The 26,432-nt window shown below is 37.5% G+C and overlaps 9 protein-coding genes across 10 annotated transcripts; 3 read left to right on the top strand and 6 right to left on the bottom strand.

Annotated features, from left to right (window-relative positions):
- Positions 1–13: 13 nt before the first annotated feature.
- Positions 14–1,646, bottom strand: LOC17887521 (protein STRICTOSIDINE SYNTHASE-LIKE 7). Its single transcript, XM_006292364.2, has 4 exons — positions 1,196–1,646; positions 791–1,101; positions 566–689; positions 14–476 (listed from the first exon to the last, which is right to left on the bottom strand). The coding sequence occupies exons 1-4, from the start codon at positions 1,592–1,594 to the stop codon at positions 195–197; spliced, it is 1,116 nt and encodes a 371-aa protein (XP_006292426.1). The 5' UTR covers positions 1,595–1,646; the 3' UTR covers positions 14–194.
- Positions 1,647–1,786: 140 nt separating this feature from the next.
- On the bottom strand, positions 1,787–3,581 carry LOC17886259 (protein STRICTOSIDINE SYNTHASE-LIKE 6). Its single transcript, XM_006293176.2, has 4 exons — positions 3,053–3,581; positions 2,662–2,972; positions 2,462–2,585; positions 1,787–2,249 (listed from the first exon to the last, which is right to left on the bottom strand). The coding sequence occupies exons 1-4, from the start codon at positions 3,452–3,454 to the stop codon at positions 1,968–1,970; spliced, it is 1,119 nt and encodes a 372-aa protein (XP_006293238.1). The 5' UTR covers positions 3,455–3,581; the 3' UTR covers positions 1,787–1,967.
- A 193-nt stretch (positions 3,582–3,774) lies between these two features.
- On the bottom strand, positions 3,775–5,410 carry LOC17886524. Its single transcript, XM_023782799.1, has 3 exons — positions 5,155–5,410; positions 4,638–4,920; positions 3,775–4,531 (listed from the first exon to the last, which is right to left on the bottom strand). Exons 1-3 carry the CDS (start codon positions 5,302–5,304, stop codon positions 4,059–4,061), a joined length of 906 nt encoding a protein of 301 aa, XP_023638567.1. The 5' UTR covers positions 5,305–5,410; the 3' UTR covers positions 3,775–4,058.
- A 510-nt stretch (positions 5,411–5,920) lies between these two features.
- LOC17887416 (protein STRICTOSIDINE SYNTHASE-LIKE 4) lies at positions 5,921–7,478 on the bottom strand. Its single transcript, XM_006291164.2, has 4 exons — positions 7,002–7,478; positions 6,599–6,909; positions 6,368–6,491; positions 5,921–6,255 (listed from the first exon to the last, which is right to left on the bottom strand). The coding sequence occupies exons 1-4, from the start codon at positions 7,404–7,406 to the stop codon at positions 5,977–5,979; spliced, it is 1,119 nt and encodes a 372-aa protein (XP_006291226.2). The 5' UTR covers positions 7,407–7,478; the 3' UTR covers positions 5,921–5,976.
- Positions 7,479–9,600: 2,122 nt separating this feature from the next.
- On the top strand, positions 9,601–10,462 carry LOC17884981. The gene is given in 3 exon segments (XM_006292601.2): positions 9,601–9,618; positions 9,621–9,662; positions 9,665–10,462. Coding segments are annotated over 3 exon segments (852 nt in total). The 3' UTR covers positions 10,457–10,462.
- Positions 10,463–13,106: 2,644 nt separating this feature from the next.
- On the top strand, positions 13,107–14,100 carry LOC17886227. Its single transcript, XM_006290352.2, has one exon. It carries the CDS (start codon positions 13,132–13,134, stop codon positions 13,966–13,968), a length of 837 nt encoding a protein of 278 aa, XP_006290414.1. The 5' UTR covers positions 13,107–13,131; the 3' UTR covers positions 13,969–14,100.
- Positions 13,964–16,673, bottom strand: LOC17885652 (protein S-acyltransferase 10). Of its 2 annotated transcripts, none has more exons than XM_023783447.1 (11): positions 16,369–16,673; positions 16,154–16,268; positions 15,981–16,055; positions 15,813–15,884; positions 15,311–15,427; positions 15,164–15,197; positions 14,942–15,051; positions 14,749–14,832; positions 14,559–14,642; positions 14,393–14,458; positions 13,964–14,260 (listed from the first exon to the last, which is right to left on the bottom strand). In XM_023783447.1, the coding sequence occupies exons 1-11, from the start codon at positions 16,451–16,453 to the stop codon at positions 14,095–14,097; spliced, it is 1,008 nt and encodes a 335-aa protein (XP_023639215.1). In that variant the 5' UTR covers positions 16,454–16,673; the 3' UTR covers positions 13,964–14,094. The 2 variants fall into 2 exon arrangements, with proteins under 2 accessions (XP_023639215.1, XP_006291443.1); XM_006291381.2 differs by having other exon boundaries at positions 15,311–15,442; positions 16,369–16,671.
- Positions 16,674–17,117: 444 nt separating this feature from the next.
- Positions 17,118–17,940, top strand: LOC17885882 (protein IQ-DOMAIN 31). The gene is made up of 2 exons (XM_006292032.2): positions 17,118–17,563; positions 17,665–17,940. The coding sequence occupies exons 1-2, from the start codon at positions 17,405–17,407 to the stop codon at positions 17,821–17,823; spliced, it is 318 nt and encodes a 105-aa protein (XP_006292094.1). The 5' UTR covers positions 17,118–17,404; the 3' UTR covers positions 17,824–17,940.
- A 2,207-nt stretch (positions 17,941–20,147) lies between these two features.
- LOC17886391 (probable protein phosphatase 2C 46) lies at positions 20,148–23,089 on the bottom strand. The gene is made up of 5 exons (XM_006291238.2): positions 22,723–23,089; positions 22,072–22,484; positions 21,625–21,992; positions 20,700–20,936; positions 20,148–20,602 (listed from the first exon to the last, which is right to left on the bottom strand). Exons 2-5 carry the CDS (start codon positions 22,382–22,384, stop codon positions 20,381–20,383), a joined length of 1,140 nt encoding a protein of 379 aa, XP_006291300.1. The 5' UTR covers positions 22,385–22,484; positions 22,723–23,089; the 3' UTR covers positions 20,148–20,380.
- Between the last annotated feature and the right edge of the window lie 3,343 nt (positions 23,090–26,432).

The raw sequence follows: 26,432 nt of genomic DNA, 5'->3' as shown, positions 1-26,432 counted from the left end.
AAGACCAGAAAAATCAACGCAAGTCACATCACACTATAAATATGCTTTGGAATCAATGTCATACAAAATCTAGAGATACAAAAAAGACCAGTGGGAGAGAGATGCTACTATTCTACATCATCATCATTAATTCTCAGAACATGGAAAAACTTCCTTATTTGTAAAAAAAAAACATGAACATGATGTTTCAAATATCAAAGCTTCTTCTTCTGTGCAGGATATTTCAGGATATCGAGTCGGAGAATGTGTGATTGCAAGAGACTTCCACAATAGAGATATTTCCCAATCTTGTCACAAGTGGAAATGTGTGAGAGTGTCTGATCATGGTAGTATGCGATTGGATTACCATCCAGATCAACCTGCATAACGCCTGCATCCACCATAAACATAAGGTCCACACCGTACTTAGCCACCATTGCTGCGAGTTTCCTCATGAAAGGGTACTTCAGCGAGATATTCCACAACGTTGTTACTCCCTACAACACAAGTGAGCCAAAAACAACAATATGATACAACAGCTCACAATCATTAAGTTATATATAAGAGAAAATGTGTAATAGTTTACCGAAGGCAGTGCAATCCAGTAATGTCCTTCTCCATCGTAACGGATGTTATCTGGATAACCTGGTAAGTCTTGAACGAATACCTCCACACGCTCCTCCTTGATGTTATACTTGCTACATTTTTTCCTATATAAACCAATAAAATCAACTGATCATATTGCCAAGTACTGATTTCTGAGTTAGGAAACTTAAATGAAATGTTAAACTGATGAAATGCACACACATACAAGGGAGTTTCACAGAAGATGATATGAGTTTGATCAGGAGAGATGGTTACGCCATTAGCAAAGTAAAGGTCTTTGAGAAGAACACGTGTGACACGTGTGGTGGGATCAAAGCTCAGGAGCCGTCCGTATGGTCTCCTTTCTAACATCTCGAGATTTAATTCATGGAGATTGTATTTGGAAGAAGCATCTGTGAAATACAAAACGCCGTCATCTGCAACGACGACTGCATCCGTCAGGTTAAATCTCAAACCTTCAGCTTCCACCGTTAACAGTTCCGTCTTCTTCCCGTCGCCGCTTATGTTCAACAGTCCCTACAGACACACACACACAAATCAAAGTCAAACCTTTAAGATTTGAGATATTTTTTCAAAAATCCGATTTTTAAATAAAAATCACGATTCGAACCTTGTAGGCGTCTGCTACAATGACTTCGCCGTGGATCCCGAAATCGATGCCGAGCGGTCTACCACCAGTGTTGACCCAGTTCTCTATGACTGAGTCGTTTACTGAGTGGGCGACCTTGACTCGTTTCACCCATCCATCAACGCAGCCAGTGTAGATTAGACCAGAGTCTTTATGGTAAGCGATATCTTCGGGTTTATGGAGAACACCAAGGCCGATGAACTCAGCTCCGGTGCGAAACTTTTCGTTGAGAAGCGAGGGGATTGAAGAAGTAGAGGAGGTGAATGCATCTGAAGGAGCCGGAGCTGGGTCGAATGTGTCGAGTTGGTATAGAGCGATGGAAATAAGAAAGGGGACGATGGTGGAGATTAAGAGAAAGCGAGAGGAGAATAGGACAGGCATTGGAGTCAGGTTGGGGTTTGTGGGGAAACAATAATGCACTGCTGAAGACTCCAAAATTTGTAGTGTGATTGATGAAGTTAAAATAAAACAATTAAACACGTTGTTTGATCTGATTTGATGATGAGATCGCAGATTATCGTTGACTGACTCATAATAATCTTCCTTGTTAGTTGTGTTAGGTAAACCATTCGATAGTGGAAACCTCGTGGGCTTTAAACTATATTTATTTTATTGAAATGCCTAAGATTGTATGGTTTGTAACTTGTATAGGCTAGGCTAGTGTCATAAACATCATCACTCATTTTCAGGGACGATGAGTTTACATCTAGTGAATCGAAATACTGCTAAAAATGTAAAAATTCCTTTGTGGTATTCAAATCTTCTTGTTCTGTGCAGGATATTTCAGGAGATCGAGTCGGATGATGTGTGATTGCAAGAGACTTCCACAGTAGAGATAGTTCCCAATCTTGACACCCGTGGTTATGTGAGAGAGTTTCTGATCATGGTAGTACGCTATGGGATTCCCATCCAAATCCACCTGCAAAACGCCTGCATCCTCCATAAACATAGGTTCGTATCCGTACTTAGCCGCTATGGCTGTGATTTTCCTCAAGAACGGGTATTTCATAGAGAGCTTCCACAACGTTGTTACTCCCTGCTTTCACAAACACAGTGAGCCAAAGATGATGATACAAAAGCTTTCTGAGTTGGTTTATGTTATCTGGTCTAATGATCTGGTCTACTGTGTACAATGGTTATATACAATTTCCCTACACCAGAAACATATCAGAAATATACACACAGTCCAAATTTGACTAAGACTTAAACCAATCTCAATAAACAGAGGATTTGAATTTGAATAGTTACCGAAGGCATTGCAATCCAGTAATGTCCATCTCCATCATACCGAATGTTATCTGGATAACCTGGTAAGCCATGAATGAACACCTCCACACGCCCTCCATTGATGTAATACTTACTGCATCTTCTCCTGTTAACAACTTGAGATCATGAGTATTCAATTACTGCATTATAGAGAGAGATGTATGGTAAAGAGAGAGAGAGACATGGGGGTTTCACAGAAGATGAGATGGGTTTGATCAGGAGACATAGAGACACCATTAGCGAAGTAAAGATCTCTGAGGAGCACACGTGTGACACGTGTGGTCGGGTCAAAGCTCATGAGACGACCATGTGGTTTACCTTCCAAGATATCAAAACTAAATTGATGGAGACTATACTTATAAGAAGCATCTGTGAAATACAGAACGCCGTTATCTGAAACGGCGACTGCATCGGTCAACTTAAATCTAACGCCTTCGGCTTCATCCGTTAATAACTCCGTCTTTTTCCCGTCACCGCTTATATTCAACAGCCCCTAAATAGTAGTAGTGTACAAATCTAGCCTATGAATGAGAGTTTTCACAATACGATTTAAAAAAAAAATAACGCACAAACCTTGTTAGCGTCTGCAACGATGACTTCGCCGTGGATTCCGAAAGCGATTCCGAGCGGTCTACCTCCGGTGTTAACCCAATCCTCAACCACTGATTCGTTAACCGACTCAGTGACTTTGACTCGTTTCACCCATCCATCTACACAACCGGTATAGATGAGACCAGAGTCTTTATGGTAGGCGATATCTTCGGGGCTACTGAGGAGACCAACAACGATAAACTCAGCGCCGCTGAGAAATTTGTCATTTATAAGCGGCGGGATTGAAGCATTAGAGTAGACGAGTGAGTCAGCGGTATGATGAGCGGGGTCAAAGGTGTCGAGTCGGTAAAGAGCGATAGATACGAGAATGGGGAGGGTCGTGAAGAAGAAGAGAAACCGAGAGGAGAACAATACAGCTGGCATTGGATCAGATTTTGTGGACGAAAACAAAAATGGTGAAGAAGACACCAAATCTTGGAGTGATATAACAGAAACAGAACACACCAAATTTTCACAATCGATGTTGACACGAAGAAGAAATATCAAACATCTTTGACTTGTGTTCCGTAGTCGGTAAGTACGGTTACGGTACGTAACTAGTTCGATGATTGAATCTCGTGGGCTTTTTGCCTTACACCATATTCCACAAAAAGGCCCAATATTGTATGGACTCGTTCCCATTGCGCTTTTAAACATTTGAGTAATATTTGGGCCTTTATCATCAGGCCCGGTGTTTTATCATATCGAGAAGAAAAGACAAACATATGAATATTTGTGTTAGTGTTTATGTTGTTATGCTATACATCACATAAAACAAAAGTCTTTAGTTATGCTGCAGAAGCACAAGGGGAAGAAAAGAAAAAGAAAGAAGATAAAACGAAGAACAAAGGAAGGCAAACCATAAAGAGGGAAACATTTATATAGCATGAAACAAGACATGGTTCACTAAACGTCCCGAAACAACTTCTTGAAGACAAGATTATCCGCATCTTCCTGGGGAGTCTCACCTATATCTGTGATACGAACATTAAGACCAGTTCTGGCCTTCACTTTGGATATGGCGAGATACCTTTGGATATAGGCCAACCTTGGAAAAGGTTAGGCCCCGACTATCATCTATGGTCATGGCGAATGCGAGTTTGAAAGGATACTGGGTACGGCGCATTGCGGCAGGAAAACTTTTCTCAGGGAACATATGTGTCTTAGGGATCACAAAATGCCCGGCATAAGTATTAGGTGTTGCAAATCTAGCCATAAGCATAGAATCACCGAACGTGGTAATTCGAAGTCTTGCCCCCTTACATAACCCAATGCTAGGATCAACGTCCGCAAGTAACACGACGGGAGCATTAACCTTAAGTCTCAGAGTCTGGTCAGGCACTCCAGGGACCTTGCAGTACCCAAACATTGTTCGAGGTAATAACAAGTGATCACGTGGGTCTGGACAATGGACATCGAAGGTAACAGCACAGTCATCACTGAAACATAATTTCTCTTTACCTACCGGGATGATAGTAAACAAAGCCGTAGTTAGTATGTGCAGAAAAGGGTGGCTGCAAGGAGAAACGTAAATATTTTTTTTTAAAAAAAACTGAGATATATTCACCTGGTAATAGTGAGAGCATGTAGTCATTAATCTGATCGACATCTTCATCAGTACGACACAAAATGACCTTGTTGCAAAATAAATTATGCTCATCGGAGGACTCTGTAGCAAAAGAGTCTCCATAAACTTCCTTCACTATTGCCCTGATAGGATCAGGGCAGTCAATTGTCACCACATCTTTACGGATATCAATATCAACGGCTTCATCACTGATCTTTCCCTCACTAATATCCGAACTCCATTTAGAGAAAGGTTCATCAATTGTTGTGCGAATTCTTGTCCCCTAGAGTTCCATATAAGCAAAACGTCATAACCGAGAAACTAAAAAAAAAAATGACTAGGGAACTACAAATCAAATGAAAAGAGCATGATCATTGAATCATAATCAGATATCAAAACGCCAGATGATTTTACTCTATTGCAGTAATCAAACAAACCTTTGAGCCATGTTAGATGCATGTTACAGTAATAACAAAATTCGATAAAGCGTATATATAATATTCAGATCAAACCACACCGATGATTCGAGTAAAACCATCTCGATAGAGTCTCCTAGTCTTTTCGGCACTCCTTCCTTCCACATCCTCGTTATCTCCACTTTGGTCTTCCATGGTATCGTCTTATCGAAAGGAGGAACAGAAGAGGGGGGTTTCTTTACCAGGGGCATTGCAGATATTGACGGTCGAACAACAGCGATAGCTAGAGGCTAAAATAAAATTTTTAAGGGTTTAGCTCTGTGACTGCCGAACAGGGATGATATGGGTTGAAACGACGAATAATAGATTTTGGGGCGAAGGATGAGAGGAGAATAAAAGAGAATCGGCGGATAATAGATTTTGGGCCACATTAGCTACTTGAAGCCCAATGTCTAAATGGGTTTCGCTGGTTTCATTTAGCCATTAGTATGGACAATATTTGAGTTCACTTTTAGGAGTGTGAAATATCAAACATCTTTGACTTTCAATGTTCCGTAGTCGTAAGTACGGTTACGGTACGTAAACCGTTCGATGATTGAATCTCGTGGGCTTTTTGCCTTACACCATATTCCATAGAAAGGCCCATTATTGTAAGGAATCGTTCCCATTGCGCTTTTAAACATTTGAATAATATTTGGGCCTTTATCATCAGGCCCGGTGTTGGATGTGTACATTTTTTTTCTCTTGAAGGTTCAGTGTATCATATTAATTACACCTTGTGGCATGTATGGTTCATTGGTTTGTATACATTTATGATTTGCATCATGCATTCTCAGGGACGACAATGAGTTTTTACATTTTGTGACATGTGAGAATATATATATATACTCCAAAGTTTCCTTATTCGTGTAATCAGAATGTACTCATATCTTATTTTGTGCAGGATATTTCAAGAGATCGAGTCTAATAATGTAGGACTGCAAAAGATTCCCAAAATATAGATGGTTCCCAATCTTGACTCCGGTTGTTATGTGAGAGAATGGGTGATCCTGGTACGATGCGATGGGATTCCCATCCAAATCCACCTGCAAAACACTTGCATTTTTTATAGACAGTAACTCCACGCCATACTTAGCCGCCATGGCTATGAGTTTCCTCAATAAAGGGTATTTCATCGCCAGCTTCCACGGCCTTGTTACTTCCTGTTTCCACAATAATACATTTTGATCAAAACAATATGATCCAATCAACAAATTAAAAGCTGTTCATCATAAACTTTAAATAAAATATTTCATAAAAAATTTGTAAAAATACCGAAATCAATGCGATCCAGTAATGTCCATCTCCGTCGTAACGAATGTTATCTGGATAACCTGGTAAGCCTTGAATGAACACCTCCACACGGTCCTCCCTTATATAATACTTGCTGCATCTTCTCCTACAAATAAAAAATAAAGAGTATATATATATATATATATATATAATTCAGTTCATTGCCAATGTAATTTGAGTCTGAAACTTTTAAGAATTCGAACACATATATACATGACGGATTCGCAGAAGACGAGATGGGTTTGGTCAGGAGACAAAGATACGCCATTAGCAAAGTAGAGGTCTCTGACTAGGACACGTGTGACACGTGTTGTCGGGTCAAAGCTGATGAGACGGCCGTGTGGTTTGCCTTCCAAGAAATCAAAGATAAACTGATGGATATTGTATTTGTAAGAAGCATCTGTGAAATACAAAACGCCGTTATCTGCAACGACGACTGCATCCGTCAGTTTAAATTTCACACCTTCCGCTTCATCCGTCAACAGTTCTGTCTTCTTCCCGTCATCACTTATGTTCAACAGTCCCTAAACACACACACACACGCGAACAAACTAACATGAGTTTAGATTTTTTTCAAAATTCGATTTTAAGTTATTAACGAACACAAAGAAAAAACCTTGATTGCGTCTGCGACAATGACTTCGCCGTGGAGTCCGAAAGCAATACCGAGTGGTCTACCTCCGGTATTAACCCAATCCTCGACGACTGAGTCATTAGCCGAGTCTTGGACACTGACTCGTTTCACCCATCCATCTACGCAACCAGTATATATGAGATTAGATTCCTTATGGTAAGCGATATCTTCAGGGTTATTCAGAAGACCAACGCCGATAAACTCAGCTCCGGTGAGGAATCTGTCGTTGATTAGCGGCGGGGTTGAAGTAGCAGCAGAGGGGATGAGTGAGTCAGCGGGAAAATGAACCGGGTCGAAAGAGTCGAGTCGGTAGAGAACGATGGAGATGAGTAAAGGGACGACGATGGAGAAGAAGAGAAAACGAGTGGAGAAGAACACAACAGGCATTGTAGAAAGATTGGGTTTTGTTTTTTTGTTTGTTATAGAATAGAACTGTGAACACTTGAAATCTTGGACTGGTTCAAGAACACTACTAAAAGTAGATAAATCGTGTTTCATTAACGTTACGTAACTTTATAAACACCATTCAATTGTCTTATTCTTATCTCATGGGCTTTATTTATATTTCGTTAGGCCCAATAATAATATATAGACTCGTTTCGCTTGAGTGTTATAACAAAGAGTAGTATTTGGGCCTACATTATCAAAGCCTGGTTTTTAATCTGTAAGTTTTTTTTCCTTGAATAAGGAGATTGACGTTGAGAATGGGAAGAGAGGTTCAATGTATCAAATTACATGAAGATCTTGTGTCTGAAACGTACGATTATAAAATTTCCCCGTACATAATTCCCTTTTGTTAATAAAAATTATATATATATATATATATATATATTCAGCCATAACACTTTATAAAAAAACGGAGACAAGCCATGATATTGATTTATAATATTGTCTCTCTCCCTCAACAATGCTTCCAAGTTGATCATGATCTATGGCTCCAATGGCAGCCTTGAAGCACTCAATCGAATTATTAAAAACAAACTTATAATTATTAATAAGACGTCTTTGGTGAATGAGGGGACAAAACATTGAACACCCCTCCCTCCTAATTAAGTTTAATAATCAACGTTAATGTCTAGTTGTTTTGTATAAAACCTGATTAGATATATATATATATATATATATTCTAATAACTTAATTTTGATGATGTTACGACGTCTTCTTCTTCTTCTTGATTGTTTCAGTCTTTTAGGCCCATATGACCAATACAAATCATTGCTTAATCATGTATACTAGTGTCTGAGCAGGTATGTTACTATATACTCACCCGAGTCACCTCATTTCTCATTGAAATCGATCAAGAATATCTACTTCGCTGCTGCTCTCGACAACTACTAGGTAATTTCACCATGTAAACTAGAAGAATACGTTAGAGGAGGTCTCTCTATTTTGTGACCCGACCAAAGTATTTTAGATTGTCAGTATGTTGTTTAACTATATTCCCAAAAGTGGTCCTATACTTTGTTGGATACGTTTCAATATTGAGTTTTACGCAAAGAGCGGATTTGCCAGAGAAGGACGATGTATGGTATTAACTATTAACACTTTGAGAAGAGAGGTTCAATGTATCAAATTCCATGCAGATCTCTTGTCTGAGACGTACTACTTTTAAGATTCCCCGTACATTACATCGTCCCGTGATTTTGCATTATACATACGATCCACAGTGATATACCTTTTTTTTGTTCCTAAATAAACAAATTTATCGTATAACCCATATAGCTCTTGTAATGGAGACAGACCATTATCTTAATTCATAATCTTGTCTCTGTCACTCTACAATGTTTCCAATTGATCACGAATCCAGTGACAGCTTAGGCAATCAAAAATTGTTTTAAAAACCTTTATTATAAAACATCATTTATGAGGGCACAAAACATTGAACCGCCCTCCTAAATTCTCTAATCAACATTAAATTATAGTATGTACAGTTGTATAATCCTGATTATGATTATTCTTAATCGAATATTTTCAATTTTAAAATTAATCAAGAGTCATTCTAGATTTCTTTTGTTTCCACACAAATTAAACACAACATTAAAAAAATGTCTAATAATACAATAAGTAGTTTTCGAATTAACACGTATTTTACGTAATAAAAAAACAGTTTCTAAGAATAATATGGGAATTTCGTTTTAAATTATTGCATTGAAAATGTAAACAGTTTTTTTTTTTTTTTTTTTTTTTTCATTTTGCGTAACAACATCTTTGGTAATAGTGAGTTGTGACATCTTTTTACCCTTCACGACCGTCTCGGGAACCAATGGTGGGTGAATATAAGAGAATTTTTTTTTGACAATTGGATGAAACAAGGAGGAGTTGAAATCTGAAAATGGTCTCTGAGACAAATGTTTCCATGTCTCTTCCCTCTGACAAGCCCACTCTCTCCGGCTATCCAAATGGGAATCACAAAGGCAACATCTAGTTATGGCTCTATCTATGGTCCTCTAGCATTGTTTTCACGTTCAAAACAGAGCATAAAACAGAGCAGCATTGAAAGCTTCCTTCACCACCTCCATGTGCATCGTGGTTCTTGACTAAGCAATCACTGTTTTATAGTATTTAACAAATATAATATCCCATGTTTAACGCACATGCCTTCTCTCGCATTCATATATATACCCAACTTCTCTTCTTTCATTCTGAAGTCAGCAGAATCAAGAAACAACATGGCATTCCCTGAAACCAAACTCCAGATGCCTATTAGATCTATAAGTCTTCCATCAAGAATTCACCATCCTTCTGCTAAGTTTCAAGCTGCTCTCACTCAAATTCATCTCTTCCAAAACTCATCTGATTCTCAATCTCTTCAACTCTCATTGCTCAACCTCTCTGAGCTTTACCATTCCCTTCACCAACTCAATCACTCTCTTCCAACAGCTCAAGCTGAACGTTCTCTTGACGTGTCAGCCACGTTACTAGACTCTTGCGATGCGGTGAGAAACCTAATCCTAACCCTCCGAGAGCATCTCCTTAACCTTCAATCCGCACTCAGGAGAAAAGACAAATCCATGGAAGTCCAGATCAAAGAGTACTTCACCTTCAGGAAAAAGACCAAGAAAGAGACTAGCAAGCTTCTTCTTGGCCTCAAGAAGCTGGAAGGCTCTGAGACCACCGAGCTCGCTGTCTCCATCTTCCGCTCTCTTTTCATGTTTCTGTCGACTACATCCGCCATGAAGACAAAGACATGTTCTCTCAAATTCGTCTCCAAACTGATCGGTGGTGGTCATCACCGATCATCATCGTCAGAAACAAGCGAGTTGCACCACGTGGATGTGGTTCTACGTTCGGATGGGGATAACTCAAAGGAAGTGAAGAAGATGTTAGAGAGATTAGAGGAGAGAACAGAAGGACTTGAAGCTGCGCTTGATTCACTTTTCAAGTCACTTGTCCAATATAGAGTTTATTTGCTAAACATTCTTACATCACACTCCTAGTTTAGTTATTTAGCTAGTCTCTAATTGTACACAAAACACAAAATAGTAATATACACACAGATTCTTATAGTGAAGAAACTAATGGAATCCATTGTAATTGTAAAATCAGCTACATAAATCAAAACACTTCTCAGTGCTCAATGCAAGAAATTTATCTCAACAAAACAAAGTTAAGGAAGAAGGAACAAATAATAATAAGAACTTTCTTAGATTTGTGTCCGTACTCTTACATGTCAGTCCAGCATTGGTTTAGAAGTCTCCTCCCCTCGTGCACATTATTTGTTTAATAATTGAGCTTTGACACCACAAATGCTAAAGTCGTCATAAGCATGATCAAGATCTTTAATTTCGGATGGATTAGTGATTTAATTATCCCTTTAATATTGAATTAAATAAAGAAAAAGAGAGAGAGAGGAGTGGATCTTTGATTCCTCTTGTCCCCACACAGCGATACAGGCAACAGTTCAAGGCAGCTACGAGGCCGACCCCATTCCATATTTTATACTCTTCTTAAGTAATCATAAGACAAAAAGAAATCTTATTAAAAAATTAAAGGTTTTATTACAAAATCATAAGTAAAATATCATTTTTTGGCAACCTGGTTGGCATTATTGTTTTCATATTAATAGGATGCATGTATAAGATATAAAACACTAGTAATAAATTTACACAACTAACACATTTCAATACAAATTTTATATTGTTTCATTACATAGGTCGTTTTAAGATTTATACGTAATTTATCTTCATTAACACATTATATAATTGTTGTTATTTCTTTAATCTCTTTTTTTTATCAAAGTTAATTCTCTAATCAAGAAATTGAATTTATAGGAAAAAAGAATAGAAAATCAGTATCAAAACCACAAAACCACAAAATGTTTAAACAAGAGTTTCTTAAACGTCATTTAATTAGTATAAAATGTAGATATACACAACTATAATATAGTTGGAATGCATGGGGTTTAATCACTTTTCTTACTAAGAAAAGAATGGGCATATATCAAAAGTTTGGTTATTGTTTTGTATCACCCAAAACACATATAGAAAGAAAAAAACATGGGAGCATGAAACAAAAGCATTTGGCTTCATCATACCTCTTTAAAATTCTCTATATAATAATATCATGATATTATATCCAAAGGAAGAGACAGTAGAGAGAAGGGTCGTAATAGAGAGAGGTGAGGGTGATGGAGGCATTGGCTCTACTAATTATGGCAATTGGGTGGCACAATAATTACACAAAATGACAAAAACCAAAACAAACAATAATGATGATCGAAACAAAGTGTAATGTGAAACAGTTTCCTATTAATCTATGTAGATGAGGGAGGCTGGAGGAGAGGAGGGTCCATCCGAGTATCCGAGAGTAACGTGACTTCACATGGCCGGCCCAACTTTTTTCCTTGTCTAACTCGCAATACCTAAACTTAGGGGTTGTCGGTTTTTTAAAACGTCCATCGATGATGCTACTGAGACCTTAGTTTCAACTTAGAAGACTACAAGTTTAATATATTGGTTATAAACAAGAAAATAAGTTAGTTGGATAGTATGCATGGAGTGTTAATTATTAGTTGTACACGTAGAATCAAAACAACTTGACTGGTGTGTTGTATTCATACATGCATAGGAATATAGGATCGAACAAAATATCTCCAAATGAAAATATCTTCTTGTAAAAGTTGCATAACCAAGAAAAATCAAAAGGTAAAAAGGAAAAGTTGCATATCCAAGACACGAGAGATATTATGATGTAAAGCCTAATAGTTAGGGGAGATAGTGCTAACTAGCTAGATATTTTTGCGAGTAGTAGTAGTAGATATTTGGAATATGCATGTAAATCTAATTAGAGATGATAGAGATGGAGTTTGCAGGCTGTACTTGTGATAGAGACAAGTCAAGTTCATGAATTCAAATTAGTTAAAAAAGAAAGAAAAGAAAAGAAAAAAGAGAAAGCGGTGCGATTGTGATTGATTAGTACTATTGATGATATCGTTCTTCTCTGGAAGTATTTCAACAAGACACTCGTGCACACGGTCCCATGTTTAGTATTATCCAACTACCATCTTTTCTCATCAATCATTTTCATTGTAAAATTATTTGGTGTCTTTTTAGATTTAGATGATTGATGTGTTTATATCTTCTTAAAATATGATCAGAGAAGATTGGTTCACTAATTATGTAATTAGAAACAAAAGATTCATATCCATGCGTGACGGTGTTTATACCAATGCATGCCCCCAAAGTTGAGGAGGTATTTGACAAGAGATATCTTAGTTTTGATTCTTCTCGATTAGTACCTAATTAAAGATCTAAGTGGGTACGCACATATCACATTCTTTTTATTATGTTTTTTGGCTTCAAGAAAGATCTCAAAAGACATGAAATTAGCAAATTAGGTACGTACTGAGCGAACTCTAATGGCATCTGTCGAGATCATGATTAAGTGAGAGAAGGCATAAGAAAGGAAAAAACAAGAAGTGGGGGCTTTGATGGAACAAAGAACATTATCCCCTTCACGTGGCTTTTACTTTCACTAAACCCTTAATCCTATTTGCATTTCACCTTTCTACATCTCTAACTAGTTAGCTCCCTCTATATATATTCATATTCAACTTCTTTCTTGCTAAAGCTCTCCATCTCAAAAAAAAAAAAAAAAAAAACCATCATCATCAATGGCTGCTTCCTACCATGTCCGGTCTTGTAGCTTACCAGCTAGGCTACATCCACATGGTCTCAACCAGATTCAGCTACTCCTCAATAAGCTTCCTTCTGATGATAACAATAGTCTTTCACTTCTCTCACATCTCTACGATTCGGTCTCTCTTCTCTTCAACGACTCACCTTCTTCACTACTACTCCCCCATCACTCTTTCTTCACCCACCTTCTTGATCTCTCCCTTTTACACCTTGATTTGTGCTCCAAGCTTAGAGACATCACTTGCCGTATCAAGGATTGCCTCCGAGACCTCCGTTCTGCTTTCAGGCGGAGGAGACACTCCGGAGATTCTACCATACGCTGCCACGTCAAAGCCTTTATCTGCTCTAAGAAATCGGTTCATAAGGACATTGCTAAGCTACTCTTGTTGCTTAAACAAACCGGCCTTTCCTCCACCGAGTCCTCTGATCATCCCTTGATCACACTGCTCCAAGAAGTTTGTTCTCAAACATGTCAGTCCTTTAGGACAGTCTTGTTGTCGCTATCTACAGCTGTGCCAAAGCCCAGGCCTTCCAAATGGGCATTGGTTACCAAACTGGTGCTCAAGAACGTTACTAGTACAAGTGGTCAAGTTCGAACTGGACACAGAAACGAATTCCAGATGATGGACGAAGAACTGCGAAGATTCAGCTTGGCAGAAGAGATAAAGAAGGATCGGATCAAGTCTATGATCACCAACTTGGATAAAGTAGATTTTGCGGTTGAAGATTTAGAGGAGTCGCTTGAAAGATTGTACAGGCGTATGATCCAAGCTAGAGTTTCTCTATTGAATATACTCTCTTTGCATATATAGTTAACTCATTAATTGGATTCCATGTATGTATACAACATCATCCAAATTTTAGAGGAAATATGTTACCTTTATAGATTTTGGACACTGAAACAATGGAGGTAATTGTATAAAACTATAAAAGAAAACTTAACAGCAGCGACATTTCAACATATCGATGCAAGTGTAGGGTCTTGATCTATCCTCGAGCTCAAACGCAGTGGGAAGCGAGTCTAGAACATGGTTTCCGCAACAGACGTTGTATAGGTTCCTCCGAATTCCTTTGCTAAAAGGATGCACTCGTTCCGGAATATTCCTGCAAACCCAACAGCTTTAGTATCACGCAAACAAACCGATCCGTAAAGTAACTAGAAGAACCAAATTTCTAATTTTATTGTCGTTAAACAACCTGATATTATTACTAGGTGATAGAAAACCGGTTAAATACCTCATGTATGGAATGCGTCTCCGTCTCACAAGTTCATAGGTGCTTTGATTCGTCAGAATTAGGTAGCTGCAAGAAATCAGTTTGGAATAGAAAATGAAAGCAGTTAGACAACAAAAATCAGAAATATATGAGATTGTGAAAAATAACACAAAATGTGTACACCCACCTGTGAAAAATCAATAGAAGCAACACAAAAATCAAGGAGATCGACAATATGACAAGCAGCACTATGATTATAGCATTCTTCCACCTGTTCACATTTACATTTAAAAGTCATGTTTTAATGAGTCAGAGTTACCAAAGGGCCTGAGAAGAAATTGGGAAAAACGCGGAAGGGAGATGAGAAAGTATCATACCAAGGTTTTGCTACATTACTCAGGTAGTCAACGTACATGATGAGCGTCCAGATGCATAGAGTTGTCTCTTCACAGATGTACCACCTTGTATCACAGAAACACGTTTATGGGGTCCAAAAACAGAAATTCTGATTTATAACTGAGCGAGTTATTGGAAAATGTAGCAGTACTGATCCAGATTTTGCAGGCTTACCAGAATTTACAATGGTTTTTCTGGCCTATACATGTTCCTAACCATACACAGTGATGATCAAACTGTAGAACACATCGATCACAATCATGACAATGTTTGGTTCGTGGAGGCTGCAAATCATTATGTGTTTCGAGAGAAAGATTTAGGGACGGGAAACTTGAACAAATACGCTGAAAAAACAACATCAGTGGCCAGTTGAATCATACAAGATTCAGATGTTACCTGCTCCACATGACAATAGCCGCATGTCAAATTTCTGCAAGTTATGGACGAAACAATTCAGTACACTCCTCTCTACTTATCGTTATAAGTTATAAGCTGATTCTTCAGGATTCACACAGTACGAATCCTTGGCTGAAGTTTATGTACCTTATGGATGTTCCTGGAGGGTACAAGTCCACAACTAACTTCCCCCAAGACGTTGGAGTCCTTCTGGTACTTGAGGCTGATCCTCCTTCCACAGTAACTACTACGCTCTCACTTTTTCTGGAAGCATGTTGTCTTCGCTTAAATAATAATAAAAGCATAAACACAACAGTGAGACACAGTAAAGTCGAACTCACTTCCATCACTTTGGTAAGAATCAAGAAACGAAACTGTATTTCTTATCTTTGAGAATCAGAATCAAAAATCAAGAAACCCTAACTATCTTGGAGGTTCGTTGTAGAAATCACCTAACTTTCCTATAGCCAAAAGCTTACACTAACCAAATGGTCAAAAGACCCTTACTTTATTATTCCTATAGCCAAAAGACTCACACTAACCAAATGGTAGAAATCATCTATCTACGACCAATCCCAGTGTCTATCAGACTTGTTCCATCAAATTCCATAAGAGTTTGTGACCACAACAACAAAATAACAATTCTTACATTGAGGTGGGAGGTGGGTTCCTGTACATTGCACTAGTCTCACAAACCTCCCTCATTGCATCAACGAGATACCTAAAAGACAACAAAACAAACAAGAAAAAAGGAAGTCAAATTTTCAGTTGCAGAATCAAAATGAAACACATTTAGGCATAGGATAGGTTGGTATACCCAGGTGAAGAGCCAGAAGTTACAAAATACTGGAGAAGAGTGGCCGAAAACAGCAAGAGATAAGAAGCCATGTACCTGTTAGAGCAGAGGAAGAACCACAGGGTAAAAGATGAGAAAACTATAATTACACATTAAGCTCTCAATAAGAATGTTGCAGTGATTGAAGCAGCTACCATGGATATCGCTTAGTTTTCTCGATAAACTCAGCATCGAAAAGGAAGAGAAAGCCGATAAATACGAGATGGAGCACCACTAGTGCGAATTTCAGAAGCAAAGACGATCTTCGAACTGGTGGTAGACGAAGAGAGAGATAAGCAAAATTAGTTACTGAATTCAGAAAAATGGATCGTGAGAAAGAAATTAGGGTTAAAGGAGAAGAATTGGTAACCTGGATCGGAGAGACAAGGAAGGCTGGGGAGGAATTGGTCCCGAGCTCGATCCCAGGGTTGAAGGAAAGGGCAACAAACGCCCATGGTTGACTCTCCCTCTCCTTTATCTCTCTCTCTCTCTCTCTATCTCTCAAGCAAACATTTGGAATTGGAGAGAAGAGACGACAGTGAAAATGAATCGCAGCTAAGAAGAAGCCAAAAAGAAGATCTTCAAAAATGCAATCTCGAAGAAGATAGTTTACGGAGAAACGAAGAGAGATAAAAGATGAGAGAGAGAAAGAGAGAGTAGGTTCGATTTAATTACACATTATTTGCCTAATTAGTAATTTAATTACTGTTTAGTACAGCCAACAACGCTATGGATGGAGGAGGAGGAGATGACAGAACTAGGGAAAGGGAGTGACAGTAACAGACTTATGTTGGGCCTTTTTCAAAATTAGGCCCAATTAATAGTGGGTTCTAAAATGGGCTTTAAGGGTTTACTATAATTGAGGAAACGCTGTAAGAGACGTGTAAATGAAGTAGTAGTACCATCGTATGTGTCATGTGATGTGTGATTACTGATTACATTCTCAAGAGTCTAAACTGAATTATATAAATGATCAAAGAACATTGACAAAGCAAAGAGTATGATTGTATTGTCGGTAGAGTTGTAGTACTTGATGAGTTTGGGCCTATGACCATGTTTTTTTCTTTTTTATATAAAATCGACAAAATGAAATTTCTTAGATAATGTGAGATCCATTTGTTGCATAAAGTTATCAATGATGTATATGTAGAAAAGACCAAAGACTCTTCTTGTGTCTTGACTCTTATTAGAAAAACAAATTAAGAACCACAGAAGCAAGTGGGAAAGAGAGCATGAGAGCATGCGAGCACGTTCGTTAGTTAGTTAAAGGATGAGGAGAGCACATCATGACCATCCCTTTAAGCCACCGTCTTTCACTACATTTTACGTTTCCTTTTGAGGTCTTACTCTTTTAAACCAAAGCAAAGAAGAAAGCCATTTCATATCGAATCCGTCCCAATAAAAACATGGCCAATTCCAAACGATTGTTTGGCGTTGTACGTAGGAAACTACTCAGGCGATCTCACAGCAGAATCACTATCATCCGTTCATCATCATCAGCTCCAGAAACAACTCGTGAAGATCTCGCCGCTGTTAAAATCCAAGCTGTTTTCAGAGGCCACCTGGTAAATGAATTAACACAAATCACTTTTTTTTTGTTTAATCTCCATCCATCTCTGTAAATTTGGTAAGCTATATATAAAAGAAATGTTGAGCATTAATGCAGGCAAGAAGAGCGTTTAAAGCGTTGAAGAGTCTGGTGAAGTTACAAGCGGTGGCGAGAGGAGTGCTTGTGAGGAGACAAGCTCGGATAGCTTTACATTGTATGCATGCTCTTGCTCGCTTGCAGGTTAGGGTTCGTGCTCGTCAGCTTCTCTCCCATTGATTCTTCTCTGCTTTTTCCCCTGTTTTTTTTTTTTTTCGTTTTAAAAAAAAACTCTTTCTGATTGTGACATTTATACATCATTGTCCTTTCTAATTAATGCACCGGTTTTTGCGACTATGTTGTATATTTTACTAGATAACTCTCTAACACCCTGCATTTGTACTAATAAACAAAATCAGTTTTGCTGACACGTTCTGTCTCAAAATTTTGTACTAATAAGTAGTAGACACAGGATATACATATTCCATAAGCTATTTGAGTAGGTACCTTGGAAAAGAAGAAAGGGAAAGGCTTCCTCGGAGACGCACAGGTTTGTCTGATTTGTTTATGAATCTGAAAATTATAGGTAAAGATCAGTTACCTTTTAAAAGAGTTTACATCGCTTTGGCAAATAAAGAAAAAACAACCAAACGGTATCCCTTTCAACACATATAAGCAAATCGTATATTGGTCGAGCTACATGATCACAGAGTCCAAAATGGAGACGTACGAGAGAGCACTGGGATATTGGCGCGGCTCAATCAGATAATCTAGAGAATGTTTTTTTTTTTTTGGTATATGTACGAGTATAGTGGTCAGCAGGAAGATCTGAGTGAACCAGGCCAATATCAAAGGGACTCTCTCGTGCTTAACTAAGTGCTGATCATCAAAAAAGGAAGCCATGTAAAAATAATGAAAAAAAAAAACAAAGAAAGAGAAGAGAGTGATGTGAACTGTGAGGAGGAGAAGTGAGAATGTCTGTGGGGGGGGAGTTATAAAGGGAAGAGAGGAATTAAATTAGGGTATGAGAGAAGGAAATGGAAGGTATGGAGCATTAAAACCTCATCTACTACCAAAGCACAAAAGCTGGCTCACCCCTCTTTACTCTCCCACACCCCCCTCTTCTCTCTCTCTCTCTCTCTCTTCATACATTACTTGATGTATCCATCGTTCAAAACTAAACTGGCTATGCAATTTGAACCAATACTCCTTTGTCTCCTCCTCTGTCTTTCCTTCTTGAGGAGGTTCATACACCAAACTTAACCAAAAAAAAAAAAAAAAAAAAAAAAAGGGGGAAAAAGAACATCGATGAAGATGCTTTTGTAATAAATTTTGAGGGAATCTCGCAGAAGAGAGGGGACACTGGGCTGGCCTGCCTGCAACATTTAATAGTCTCTTACTGCCTTTTTTTTCTTGTTGTTGTTAAAAGGCCCCTCTCTTTTCTCTGCTTTTTACAATCCTCAAGCAACTTATGAACCCTAATATGACCTTTCACTCTCTCTCTCTCTCTCTCTCCATTGATGATTCTCAAGATTCGAAGTTTTTAATGTCACATTGTAACAGCAGAGCTTGTTTAAAACGAACAACACCCTTTTCTTTGCTTTTTTTGTCTGGTTACTAGTACTGGTGGGATGGCTATTATTTACTTCTCTCCTCATGCTACTACTACATTAACCCCATCCGGTCCACCTTTGCCATAAATTTTATGCAGAAACACACATTATCTCTCTCTCTCTCTCTCTCTCTCTCTCTCTCTCTCTCTCTCTCTCTCTCTCTCTAGCCAATTATATATTTTCTCGACTTGCAAAATCAAATCATATCTCTTCTAGTTATCAACACGCTTCATTATTTCTTTCCAGATTACTGTTTTCGAATAGTTCTCACTTTATGATTCGTTACCATTGAGTAGCCTATCTTCATATCAGCGTTTTTGCATTAAAATAACACTAGGCTATGTATAGAAGAAGTTCATAGTAGTACTCACGTACCTTCATGCTCTCTCTGTCTACATGGCTGCAGAATATGATCTACAGCGTCGTCGTTAGATTTCTCCATTTTGACAAAACCAAAAAGAAATGTAAATGTCTGCAGAAGTAAACTGATCACTAGTTTGTTGTTAAGCTCCTTAGATATAAAGCTTCAACTTGACATCATAACTAGTAGAACAGCATAAGCTCTGTTCAAATTACACTTGATGACACAGAAAAACAATTAAGCAATAAGTTTGTTTGACAAGTAAACAATTAAGTTTGTTGACAACTTCTTTTTTTAGTGAACTGACAAAAACGTGCAATATGTATGGCGTCTTATGGTAGTGAATCAATGCATATAATGTTGTGATTTGTTTCGACAGGAGCAGAAGTTACCACCTGATAAATATATCAATGTAGGTGCAAGTTGTAGGAAGTAAAAATGGACCTGATGCGGGGACATATATGTATTCTGATGGATGATCTGTAGTCATGTGATGTTTCAATATTAGCTGAATCTTGGCTTCATTCACGTATTTAGAATATATATAAATCACTATCAAGCACCTCTGGATAGTGAATGCAAATACAAAATACATGACAGAAGAAGGCCTACATTCATATTCATTCATCATCAACAACAATTACATCGTTACACAAAGTTTTCGCAGAATAAATAAAAATTAATAATTACTGGAATGAGTTCCAAACGTCAGTAGTGTGTGGCTTTCACGTTAAAATTATACATTCTTCTTATACCAACGAGTGACCTTTTTTTTTTTTATATATATATAACTACAAAAGATGGAACCTAAAAGTGGAGTATCTTAGACTTTCTTGGGGAAGGTCATACCGCCGCCTCGGATAGACAGAGGGGGTCCTTTGACAGAGCTCACCTGATTCGTATCAAGGAAAATGACGACCACAGTTATGTCATCGTGGAAATGCCTCCTCACTCCTCTCTCTATCTTCTTCAGATCAGAGTATCTCATCTCTCGTTTCTTTGCCGCCTCTTGCAGTGCCATTTTCACCAGTCTCCGTGCTATCCCCTGCATACATTTCCACAACAAGAGTCAATCTTTGGTTTTGAAATCAGGTTTACCGAAACGGAAAAAAAAGAAAGAAAAAGAAATGGGTCTCCCGCACGTTTCGTGGGTGGTTCTGAACGATGTCAACAGCTTCTTGGTTGCTCAGCTGTTCCCATAGTCCATCAGAAGCGAATATCAGAAATTTATCTTGTGGTTGAATCTCATGCTCTGTTATTGTCGGTTCCCCACTCAAGATCGGTCGTTTGAATGGCTCCCGGAGTCTGTACTTTGTGTACAATGGTTCCTTGTTGAATTCCGCCTTTTTAAGATACACGTCGCCTATGGATCTAGATATCTACAAAGGAACAAACATATCTTATCTATTTCAACTTCAATCTCCAGAATTTTTCTTGACATAGCAAATGAACAAAGATATCTTATCTATTTTAACTTCAATCTCCAGGGTTTATCTTGACATGGCAAATGAAAAAAACAAATCTAGGCGTTTGCACCTAGTGTCTAGTGTCCACGTGCAGTGATAGGGACAAAATACAAATTCAACTGTTCAGTTAGTCGATTCAAATATCTATATCTAAATATAGGGACATACACAAACTTGGTTTTAGATACCACCAATTTCAACTTCAACCAAAGCTCTGACTTTCTTGGGTTGGTGGGTTTGGTTTTGGCAATGTCAAAGTCAAAGTTACTACAAATCTAGCCTTTTGGGTTTACAGTCTAATTCAATGCAGAGACCTTATCTACCTATAGAAAAAACCGTTGACAGATTTCTTGGTTGACATCATAAAGTAAGGAAAACATGTTCCTTTTCGATTATAATTCTAGCATCTTGGCTTCAAGAAACCAGCAAGAAGTTCAAGGTCATTTAATTCAGTTTTTTCTCCGGGTTGCCTTAGTAAAACACAGACAACAACATATTAATTCAAGGAATGATTCACTATGATATACTCATGTACCTGAATAAAAACAGAATCCTTCAACCCTAAAATCTAATCAGATATCATTCAGATTGAGAAACATACCTGAATAAGTCCCTTAACACGCCAGACATTGTGCTTTAACATGACAATATGCGAGTCATCCGGGTGCAAGGAGTGCATCTCCTGCCTAACAGACTCTATGCTCACATTGTGTTCCGCGGAGAGCTGAAGGGCAATAACCTCACCTGTCGCCTTCATAGCCCTTCCAAGAACAGCACGGGAATCCCCAACATTAGCTATGTAGAGCATCCCTCCGCATATAACACCAACCAGGCAGCAAGACCCAACCGCTGCAATCTGGGGCTTAGTAGGCCACTGCTTTGTCACAACACCTAGAAAACCTTCTTCAGTAGCCTCATAGGCTTTTTTAATAACATCCACCGACATAGAAGCATGCTCTGTTGCGAATCCTACAGATTCAAAAAAGATTTCAGTTTCCAAGCGGTTGGTTTGTAAAATTTGTATGCATATATCAAATCAGTAGCTCACTCTTAAGATGCTGAAAAAGGTGATCATTAACAAATCGTGAGGTCTCAGGCCCGCCATGGCCATCATAAATTCCAATAAAAGTTCCATAAGGACCAGAGTCAAGAGTACTCAAAGGACCAGACTCAACTTGGCTCTGATCCTCAAGCAAGTTGTTGGCCTGAACAACAGCCATGGAGAATTCACCAACGAGGTGCTGACCAGAGTCTTTGTACCAAAGCAATCCATCTTGTTTTCCAGTCGAATCAGAGGACTTGCCCGAGGAAGAAGACGGCCACAGACAAGCACTCAAGAGTTTCATTAACGTAGATAACATCCCTCATTTCATCAGGACAACCCTTTTTTTCCTCCACATCCGTCAAAGGGATGCACAGAAACAAAAACAAACTCGAAAACGATTCAGAGGTTTCAAGAATCTGCAATTCATAAAAATTAAATAATCGAGTAAGGATCTGAACAGAGTATATTATTAGCTTGATAGAATCTGAAAAATCTCTAAAAAAAAATCAGAGTAGAAATGGAAAATCAAAACCCAACTTTTTAAACTAATAAATCAGCAAACCCAATTGGTCAATGGATCAGATAAGCAATAGGGAATAATAAATACAATAAGGATCAAACTTTTTTATTTTCAAACTCGGAGAAAACGAGTACCTGAGAGATTTAGCAGAAGCTGATGTAAGAAACAGGAAGAAAGACAAAAAAAAAAGAAAAGTCAGTAGCAGACTTTTCCAGTCAAAGGGGAATCTCAATCAGAAAGCAATCTTATTAATCTCGAAGGGGATTTGAAGGGTTTAGTAAATGAGAGAAGAAAGGTCGGCGAAATACGAACAGTTACAGGTGAGATCTAAAAGGATCGATGTAGAGAAGGAAGAGATCGATGGATCCGAATCAGATCCAGAAGAAGAAGTAAAAGTAGCGTCGACCTTCTCTTCCAGAAGAAGGCGAAAGAGAAGAAGAGAGAAAGGGAAGAAGAAGAAGAAGGAAAAAAAAAAAGGGCTCCACTGCTTCTAACCAGACAATCCAATCTCAATTACTGGATCAGATTTTCTAAACCTAACCCTTCTTTTTTCCTCTAATTGACTTTTCTCACCTCTTTTTATTTCCACAAACGGTCCTTTATCTTTTCAATACTCACTAATTATCCCCAAAACTAATCATTTAATCTATTAACTCCGAATTAGACGGCTCCTCCTTATATCTTGGAGGCGTAATGCTTATTATTAGTATATGTGTTTGCATCCAAGTGTTGTAGGTATTAGCTAGATAGGTGAAAAAAGAAAGAAAGACAAGTGTTTGTATTGGTTAGATTGAAGAAGATGGATGGATGGGTTAATTTTTTTTATTTTTTTTGTATATATAAAAAAAAGGAAAGAAAAGATTAGATCATATGGCCTGTGAGTGATATGAAAGAGGGACACGTGATATAATGAGATGATGATGATATAAAAAAAAAAAAAAAAACGATAGCTGTCAAAATAAGACATACGTGTGCACATACATAATAATACATCTCTCTCTCTCCACCTGCACACCTGACCTTCACCTGCACTTCTTTTCTCTCTCTCGTTTCCTCCCTTCACTCACTTCTCCCATGTGCTTCCCCCTTTCCTCCTCCTCCCTCTTCACATTTTTCCTCTCTCTCTCTCTTTCTTCTTTTTTTGTTCTCTGAAAATGGGCCTTTAGATTGTTCTCTTGGGCCTTATATTCAACCATTAGGCTACTACTACCAATGTCCCAATGGTAATGGTTGATTTTTAGCAATTAATCACTACCCTAGAAATGATGAGTTTTCAGTTTATAAACCAATGGCAATAAAGTGTTTAGTGGAGTAATTAAGTAGTTCGTGTAGTGTTGATCCTTAACACTATAACCTCTAATTTGTAATATGTGGATGTGCGTACCTACAATATTAGCTTAGAGATGTTTGAGTACATAAAAATTCCGAGGTTTATCTTACGATATGTGGTTGTTTATACGTAAAATTTTGATAAAAGTAATAAAATACTATAAATGCTTTTATGTTATTATGCACATTAGTTATTTATTCACTATTAGCAATTCCATATACTGTATACATATATTTTAAGAAGAAAAGAAGAGGCAAAAAAGGAGGGGGGAGAGAAGTCAAGAACACCAACCCTACTTTCACTCTAAACCAAGAAATGAAGGAATCACAGAAAGACCCCCACATGTAATTTGATCACGTTTTTTTCTTCTTAAAAGTTTTGTCTGATCAGCATAACTTCTTCACTCTTCACTACAAAATATTCTTCGTTTTCTTTCTTTAACGACGAACTATACATTTGTATATATATATATATATATATATATATATAGAGAGAGAGATTCACACTAACTAGTTTACTTTTCAGACTCCAGTAATTTACAAAACATCAGTTTAAACAAATAAAGGGACCTTGTTCTTTGAACCGGGTAATTAATAAAAGAAAACTATATATATATATATATATATATAGGAATAATTAAAGAAGATGCAACAACAACATCATCATCATTCGGAAGTGAAGCTGCAGCAGCCTCTTTGCCCTAAGCCTCGCCGTGTGTGTCCTTCTCTTCCTGACTTTCTCAAACCTCTCTCTTGTTCCCTTCATCATTCCTCCACCTGGTAATTAAGCTTATATATATATATATATTAATTCATATATATCTTGTTTCCTCGTTTGTTAATTTGTGTTTCTTCAATATTCGATGATAAATTACGAATGTTTCAAATTGCTAAAATCTGATGATTTTTTTTCCTTGTAAGCGTAAATTGACGAATATTGCTTTTAAAACAATCGATATATATATATGATCTTGCATGCATGTATTTTCTGTGTTTCTTGAAATTTATCATGATGATTCACTCATACATGAATCAGCCAACAAAGTACGGAGGGAAGAAGCGACGTTCTCAGCATACTTGACAAGGTCACACCATCATTTCTCATATTAGTCACACTTCATCCGTTTCATCATTTATGATTTCCATGTTTTTTTTTAATATGAAATAGCGCATACGTATAGTTTTTTTGTTTCTATTTAAAATCAGAAATATGTACAAGTATAACAAAAGTTGAAATTCGTACACAGATATTGTGAATATATAATACAAATTCAATGAATATATAGAAAACATGTACTTCACTGAAAAGGATGGAATATTTTCAAGCTTGCATGCATGGATCTTGAGTGTTAACTACTAAACATAATTATTTAATTTTGGTTAGGTGCAGCCAGTAGAAGGTGGAACAGTAGAGTCAATGTGGTACGTCGGGTCTCCACCTAGGAGAACCGGGAATCCTCTTGTACACGATCTACATTTCATTCACTGCCTCGACCTTCTCCCCAATTTCTCAAGAACCAAGGCTTGATATATATTTTCACATCTTATAAAGGCTACGTACGTTACGAACAAAAAAAAAAAAAAACATAAACTTCTTACGTACACTACGCTTCCATATCAGTCGATCTTGAGTAAATTAAAGATAGGTGTTCGGCTATTTTCGATCAAGAAGAGTACACAATGAATGCATGCAGTATATAGAATGGTTAATTAGATTCGTGGATCGATATAGGAATTTGGATGTTGTTTATACTTTGATATAGTTTATTAATTGGTTCTCCTAACGTTTTCTCTTTTAAATTTTGTTTGTTATTAAGCCCTTTTATGCTTTCAAGACATTCGTCTAATTTTTATACATGACTTGTGTTTGAGTGTTTCCTTTTTATCTAATGATACTTTGTAGCTGTTCGTAATGTATAAGTTCCAAAGTTAAACTTTAAGATCTATTTACAAACTAGAATAAAACATTTTTTTGTGTCTTTCCTAACCAATTGATTTGAGAGCTCTTGCTCCTTTCATTCATCAGAAATTCAAAATACAGAGACACATGTATATGAACTAATCCAGAGTCAACGGTTTCTTTATTTCAATACATTTAAACATTATTTTCATTTTCGTCCTCTTATTTTGTATTTTATGAAAAATCACCCCTGTGTTTTCCTTAAAGATTTTGACATTTTTTTCTTTCTTTCTATCTAATCATTGCCTAATGTATGTATACCGGCTGCACCAAACTGATGGGAACAAACAAACATCCCTCCACGTCTCTTTTCAGTAACTCACATTCCTACCAAATTTACATATAAACAGCCCACTCAAACACAACGATTCAATGTAGATCACAATACACGTACTTATGGTTTTGTTTACTAAAGATTAAAAATAAGAATTATTATGATAATTTTATATGGTATTCTTGATTATTAAATAAGAGAGTTGATGTTCAAAAATTAAATTAAATACGTACGGAAAATTTCGTTGGCAACATATTCCTTCAATAACGATCTTTATACAT

This window comes from Capsella rubella, unplaced genomic scaffold (assembly GCF_000375325.1).
Source record: "Capsella rubella cultivar Monte Gargano unplaced genomic scaffold, Caprub1_0 scaffold_5, whole genome shotgun sequence".
In the NCBI taxonomy this organism is placed as follows: domain Eukaryota; kingdom Viridiplantae; phylum Streptophyta; class Magnoliopsida; order Brassicales; family Brassicaceae; genus Capsella; species Capsella rubella.
This window is presented reverse-complemented; position numbering and strand designations above follow the sequence as displayed.

Coding starts and splice junctions, on each gene's coding strand:
- LOC17887521 (XM_006292364.2), bottom strand. CDS start 1,594: ATGCCTGTCCTATTCTCCTCTCGCTTTCTCTTAATCTCCACCATCGTC. Junction 690..790: donor ATCTTCTGTGAAACTCCCTT/GTATGTGTGTGC, acceptor TGGTTTATATAG/GAAAAAATGTAGCAAGTATA. Junction 477..565: donor ACTGGATTGCACTGCCTTCG/GTAAACTATTAC, acceptor CTTGTGTTGTAG/GGAGTAACAACGTTGTGGAA.
- LOC17886259 (XM_006293176.2), bottom strand. CDS start 3,454: ATGCCAGCTGTATTGTTCTCCTCTCGGTTTCTCTTCTTCTTCACGACC. Junction 2,586..2,661: donor ATCTTCTGTGAAACCCCCAT/GTCTCTCTCTCT, acceptor AGTTGTTAACAG/GAGAAGATGCAGTAAGTATT. Junction 2,250..2,461: donor ACTGGATTGCAATGCCTTCG/GTAACTATTCAA, acceptor TTGTGAAAGCAG/GGAGTAACAACGTTGTGGAA.
- LOC17886524 (XM_023782799.1), bottom strand. CDS start 5,304: ATGCCCCTGGTAAAGAAACCCCCCTCTTCTGTTCCTCCTTTCGATAAG. Junction 4,921..5,154: donor TGGTTTTACTCGAATCATCG/GTGTGGTTTGAT, acceptor ATGGAACTCTAG/GGGACAAGAATTCGCACAAC. Junction 4,532..4,637: donor CATGCTCTCACTATTACCAG/GTGAATATATCT, acceptor TCATCCCGGTAG/GTAAAGAGAAATTATGTTTC.
- LOC17887416 (XM_006291164.2), bottom strand. CDS start 7,406: ATGCCTGTTGTGTTCTTCTCCACTCGTTTTCTCTTCTTCTCCATCGTC. Junction 6,910..7,001: donor TTGTCGCAGACGCAATCAAG/GTTTTTTCTTTG, acceptor GTGTGTGTTTAG/GGACTGTTGAACATAAGTGA. Junction 6,492..6,598: donor GTCTTCTGCGAATCCGTCAT/GTATATATGTGT, acceptor TTTTATTTGTAG/GAGAAGATGCAGCAAGTATT.
- LOC17886227 (XM_006290352.2), top strand. CDS start 13,132: ATGGCTGCTTCCTACCATGTCCGGTCTTGTAGCTTACCAGCTAGGCTA.
- LOC17885652 (XM_006291381.2), bottom strand. CDS start 16,453: ATGGGCGTTTGTTGCCCTTTCCTTCAACCCTGGGATCGAGCTCGGGAC. Junction 15,885..15,980: donor ACTTCTGGCTCTTCACCTGG/GTATACCAACCT, acceptor GTTGTCTTTTAG/GTATCTCGTTGATGCAATGA. Junction 15,443..15,812: donor AACCCACCTCCCACCTCAAT/GTAAGAATTGTT, acceptor ATTTAAGCGAAG/ACAACATGCTTCCAGAAAAA.
- LOC17885882 (XM_006292032.2), top strand. CDS start 17,405: ATGGCCAATTCCAAACGATTGTTTGGCGTTGTACGTAGGAAACTACTC. Junction 17,564..17,664: donor CTGTTTTCAGAGGCCACCTG/GTAAATGAATTA, acceptor GCATTAATGCAG/GCAAGAAGAGCGTTTAAAGC.
- LOC17886391 (XM_006291238.2), bottom strand. CDS start 22,384: ATGTTATCTACGTTAATGAAACTCTTGAGTGCTTGTCTGTGGCCGTCT. Junction 20,937..21,624: donor GTGTTAAGGGACTTATTCAG/GTATGTTTCTCA, acceptor GTTCCTTTGTAG/ATATCTAGATCCATAGGCGA. Junction 20,603..20,699: donor TTCAGAACCACCCACGAAAC/GTGCGGGAGACC, acceptor AAATGTATGCAG/GGGATAGCACGGAGACTGGT.